Source organism: Eucyclogobius newberryi, unplaced genomic scaffold, assembly GCF_026437365.1.
Source record: "Eucyclogobius newberryi isolate DKJ021-1_F unplaced genomic scaffold, fEucNew1.0.hap1 SCAF_19, whole genome shotgun sequence".
In the NCBI taxonomy this organism is placed as follows: Eukaryota; Metazoa; Chordata; class Actinopteri; order Gobiiformes; family Gobiidae; genus Eucyclogobius; species Eucyclogobius newberryi.
In genome coordinates this window covers 27,856,791-27,862,528 of record NW_027315823.1, presented here as the reverse complement: position 1 = coordinate 27,862,528, position 5,738 = coordinate 27,856,791, and the positions used below count along the sequence as shown (strand labels likewise).

Below are 5,738 nucleotides of genomic sequence, written 5' to 3'. Positions count from 1 at the left end.
GCTGTGGTTCTGTAGTGTTGCCTCTAAATTAATGTATTTTTTAAAATGTATTAATTTAACGCACTGTGTTTTTGACTATTTTATTAAGGCCTATTTACATATACATTATAAATACGTTTGAGAATGAACCATATTATATAGATCCATGGAACTCACGTTTCCTTGGTAACGGAGACGCTCTCACCTTCCTGTCCACGCGGGGGCGCTGACTACTTCCGCCTTGTCCTTACGCTGCTACGTCACCACATTTCACTAACGTGGACGTGTGAGGAGGAAACAAAGTGATTTAAAGCTCTTAAGTTCACAAAAAAGTCACACAATTTGCCGGTTTCACTTGGATTTCATTCGCCGATCAGTTCAAGCGCTTTGGAGGAGTTTTGAAGATAAAAACAGCCTTATTTTGTGCAGTGAATTCAAAAAGATGAGAGCAGTGTTGGTGTTTTTGGTGCAAATCACGCTGTTATTTCTGCTCCTGGACGTAACAGAAGCAGCTCGCCAGTCCCAGGACGTCAGATGTGGAGGTGAGTTTCATTTCCCCTCCAGTTACGTGCAGTGGACGTGAGTATCAGAGCTGATGTTGGCTGTTTCTGTCCTCAGCTTGCAGGGCGCTGGTGGATGAGATGGAGTGGGCGATCTCACAGGTGGACCCCAAAAAGACTGTTCAGACCGGGTCTTTCAGGATCAACCCTGACGGGAGCCAGTCCATCAGAGAGGCGAGGCCCGGTTATACACGTGTTATTAACGTGATATGAACGTGATATAAACGTCTTATAAAGGCTATAAAGTCACGTGTCAAGTTGTCCAAGCTCTTTCTCTCTCTCTTTCTCTTCTTCCTCTCTCTCCTTCTTCCTCTCTCCTTCTGCCTCTCTCTTGCCTTCCTCTCTCTCCTTCTCTCTCTCTCCTCTCTCTCGCCTTCCTCTCTCTCCTCTCTCTCCCTCTCTCTTCCTCTCCTTCTTCCTCCCTCTCTCCTTCTTCCTCTCTCTCCTTCTGCCTCTCTCTCTCCTTCCTCTCTCTCCTTCTCTCCTTCCTCTCTCTCCTTCTCTCTCTCCTTCCTCTCTCTCTCCTTCCTCTCTCTCCTCTCTCTTCCTCTCCTCTCTCTCCTTCCTCTCTCTCCTCTCTCTTCCTCTCCTTCTCTCTCTCCTCTCTCTCTCCTTCCTCTCTCTCCTCTCTCTTCCTCTCCTTCTCTCTCTCCTCTCTCTCTCCTCTCTCTTCCTCTCTCCTCTCTCTCTCCTTCCTCTCTCTTCCTCTCCTTCTCTCTCCTCTCTCTTCCTCTCCTTCTCTCTCTCCTCTCTCTTCCTCTCCTTCTCTCTCTCCTTCCTCTCTCTCCTCTCTCTTCCTCTCCTTCTCTCTCTCCTCTCTCTCTCCTCTCTCTTCCTCTCCTCTCTCTCCTTCCTCTCTCCTCTCTCTCTCCTTCCTCTCTCTTCCTCTCCTTCTCTTTCCTCTCTCTTCCTCTCCTTCTCTCTCTCCTCTCTCTTCCTCTCCTTCTCTCTCTCCTCTCTCTCTCCTTCCTCTCTCTTCCTCTCCTTCTCTCTTTCTCTCTAGGTGGCAGTAAATGCACCTTTTCATTTGGCTGCCAACCGCCATTAAAAGCAACACAACAACAACAACTTTATGCCTAATACGGCACATTTTACAAAGAAAAAATGTTTCCAAAAGTGCTAAACATAATGAAATAAACTAGTTAACAGAATAAATCAACCATAAAAGTGAATACAAATAAAGTAAAATAAAACATAGACATTGACTGCCACAATTAAATAAAATCAGTCATCAGGATCAGAAAAGGTTTATTGTCAGTATCAGCGAAACAAAATTCACAGTTGAAGTTCTGCTGCAGAAACATCGTCACTGCGGTTCTTAATCGACTTTGTCTTTCAGTTAAAGGTCTCACTGCAGGAACAGACAGAGACTGTGTCAGAGCAGTTTGAGGTGGGAAACAGCCCTCAGGACAAAAGACAGACAGCAGATTCTGTGTCAGAGCAGTTTGAGGAGAGAAACAGCCCTCAGGACAAAAGACACAGTTATCTACATTCAACTGCATTTGCCAGGAGTAATAATGAGTTGAATTTGTATGTTTTTATGAATTAAAGTCTTTTAGTTGATTGATTGTTTTTAAAGATGTGGGCTAAGTTGTTTAGGAACTGATTTAAATATATATATATATATCAATGACTCTAAACCTCCGATGCCCAGTTTCTCGATCATCCTCTTAGAGAACAGAGTGACCGAACGTTTGCCGTGCTCTTTTCAAACTCTTGTGTGTTTGTCACTAGCTTCCTCTGGCTCGTTCTGAAGGAAACCTCCTGGACCTGATGGACTCCGTGTGTGAGCGGATGCAGGACTATGGAGAGGTGGTGGACTCTTCGGAGAGGAAAACCTACGTCAGGATCAAGTCCCGGACCGGAGAAAGCCTGGACCTGTCCGAGGCCAAACTGGACTCCAGAGTCGCCTCCGGCCTAAAGTTTGCAGTGAGTAACGTTTATGCTCCGGTGGAAAACAATAGCGCTTTAGAGAACTGGAATAACAACTGTAGCAATGGGAAATATAATGAAATTCAGATGATATCGTGAATTTGTTTTGAAGATATGTAAATTCTGAATATTGTATACAGTGTTTAAGGTAAAACAATTCTAGGATAAAGGTGATGTTGTAAACTTTCAAATACAAGAGTATAAAGGTGATATTTTGGCACATTTGTGATTCATTTTACAGACATTTCACCTTTGTCTGATAATTAAACCTCAACTAAAACTACCGTATTTTCTGTACTATAAGTCGCTCCGGCCAAAAAATGCATAATAGAGAAGAAAAAAACATATATATGTCGCATTTTTGGGGGGAAATTTACTTGATAAAATCCAAGACAGAGAACAGACATTTAATCTTAAAATGCAATTTAAAATAATAACAGATTAGAGAACATGGTGAATAGATGTACGTATGCTAACGCTAACACCTTCAGCTACATGTATGTTAACGTCACATATGAACAGTTATTCAGATAATTATTACAAGTTTACCAAAGCATCAGTTTTACCCCAAATCACTAAATCCATTGAATTCTTCTTCCTCTGTGTCACTTCTAAACAACTCCACAAAGTCCAGAGGTAGAGGAAGTGCAGAGTCTTCTTCTGCGTCGCTTAGAGCCTAGAGCGCCCTCTTGTGGTTGTCAGTGTGAAAATAATCAACATGTAAAATGCGGTTGACAGTGTGAAAATAACAAACAAAAGGATATAATAATGTGTTAATAATATCTAATAATACAAGTCATTCTGGAGTATATTTTTTCACATTACAAACATTTACTACAACCCTAATAATGGCGGTCTGCGTACATTTAGTCAATACTTTCTCCAGTATGATTTAGTCATAAACCTGTCGCTCTCTTTCAGTGCGAGACAATAGTGGAACGGCACGAAGACGAACTGATCGAGTTTTTCTCTCACGAAATGGAAAACGTCAAGGATTATCTCTGTAGCAAAAGGACAGGTGCGCTTCTGCCTTGAATTTGCCCAACAATATTCACATTTGATGACATTTCCGATTCACTAAATGCGCTTTTTAATCACAGATCTATGCGACTACGCCTTGGAAATCCCCCACGACGAGCTCTGACCTATGACCGCTGACCTCTGACCTCTGAGCTGGAGACACCTGGTGCTGTAATACCTGTAGTTTTATGATTCAGATTGTGAGAAGAAGAAAAATGCCCAATGTTTACAACAAACTATAGTGTTATTTAAAGTGCCTATGACAAGTTTATAAGATTTTCTAATTTTGACTTTATTTGGTGTATTCATACCTGTCATGCATATGAATGATACTTTTACACCAATTGAGCAGGTATTTGTGGAGAAAACTTTGAAAAATTACAGTGGAGAATGACAGGAAGTGACATCACACTAGGGACACTCATTCTTGTCAAAGTTTATGCATAATTTACACAAAGAAACTACTTTTTGTGACTCTTTAAACATCAATTGAACAAAATAAAGCATCTCTCATATTTTTTTTTGTTGAATTTAAAAATTGTGATATTATATGAGTGTTTGCCCAGTGTTTGCTGGGTAATTTCCTAGTGTGATGTCATCAATTACAAACAGGAAGCAAAATTATAAACCTAAAAAATTAGCTATTTAATTAGTTTTTATAATTTTTTAGCAAAATTCTAAATATATTCATCTTAACTGCATTTTAGACCTGTCAGAGACACTTTAAGAAAATCTATTTTAAAACGCAGAAAATCACTTATTATAATATTATTCAAGCGCATTTAAAATCTTTTTGCCATCACACATTTTGAATACAGTCACGAGTTAAGTTTTATTTTGGCTTCTTGCCTTGAGCCTCACAAGAAAGCATTGTTACTATAATGTGTTTATTTGCACTACACTTCACCGTTACTCCGTGTAGAATCCGTGCGTTCAATAGATTTTTGATTCAGCAATTTTGATTCACAAACTACAATAAAACCGTTTGATTTTCTGTTTTTCAATTTGATCCCAAAACCTGAAATCCAGCCTCGGAGTGTGGTTTTAATTTACAGTTTAGTTGTAATTCGTCTCGTGAATCAAAGCGAAGACCAGACATTTTTCTTCTTTTTTTTTTTTTAATCGAAAAGCCACAAACGAATCATAAATGTTTTCTCTATTTATATTTTTAGATTTTGAGCTGATTCTCTGCCTGTGTTTATATATTCCTTTATCTATTTCTTACCCCACGACCTGTTAAGTCAATGTTTCCTCCAAAAAGTGTCACGTGCAGAACAAAACTCTGTTGCCTTGAGTATTTTTGGCTAATAAGAAGCAAATGGCTGCACAATTAATCACAGACGATTAAAAAATATTGCTTTTATGAATCAAACTTGCTTCAGACTTTAGTTTAGACCACATGGGATAGTTGTGTCAGTTTAGCAGTTCATATTTCTGTTTTCCCTCAAACGTTGACGCTCTTTTACGCGTTTGAAATGTGAAACACAAATCAAATCGCTATATAATGATTTACAAATCTGTGCAGCTCTAGATGATCTAATATTAAGATGACAAACGTTACACTGTTGTCCTAAACGTACCTTATTCTGGTACGAGGAGATTATATGTCGTTCTAATCTAATTTTCTTTCTGTGACGGTTTTGTGTGAGCGCAATGAACTGAACCTCTTTGTCCTGAAATCTTTTATATGAACTTTGTAAGTTTTCACACCTTGTTTTGTCTTTAAAACCTCAAATACATTTCTACAACATCCGCCTCCATTTTGTTCGTTATTTCTTTTTTTTCTTTTTTTTTTTTTTTACTTGACTATCCTTTGTTTAGTTTGTTTCACTATTTTATCAGAACATAGAACAAACACAAACTCAACAACAAACCAGAAGAGGGGGTAAAATGAAAGCACACAAGAGAAACGGGGGAAGAAAAAACTAAACTAAAAAACAAGAACTTACATTTTAAAGGAAATCTAGTTGTGGAAAATGCAGATTGTGATAGAAATATTGAAATTTAAATCTGAAATCTCCAAACTTTATAACTCTGTTTCTGGATTGTAATCAACGCTCTAGAAATGTGTACAACAGAAACTCAAATCAGTTAAAGTTCATATGAAGGTTCTCCTGTTTTTTCTAATTATGACTTAGTTTGATGGGATTGAACTGTGGTGAATATTATCAAAGTTTTTTCTTCCGTTAAGTTGCGGTGTATAAAGACATTTTGAAAAGTAAGAGTTTAAATAACAGGAAATAGTGC

The 5,738-nt window shown here is 38.6% G+C and overlaps 1 protein-coding gene across 1 annotated transcript; it reads left to right on the top strand.

Moving 5' to 3' along the window:
- The first annotated feature begins 298 nt into the window (after nt 1-298).
- On the top strand, nt 299-4,159 carry cnpy2 (canopy FGF signaling regulator 2). The gene is made up of 5 exons (XM_072452571.1): nt 299-521; nt 598-713; nt 2,274-2,468; nt 3,393-3,489; nt 3,572-4,159. Exons 1-5 carry the CDS (start codon nt 422-424, stop codon nt 3,613-3,615), a joined length of 552 nt encoding a protein of 183 aa, XP_072308672.1. The 5' UTR covers nt 299-421; the 3' UTR covers nt 3,616-4,159.
- Nucleotides 4,160-5,738: the final 1,579 nt, after the last annotated feature.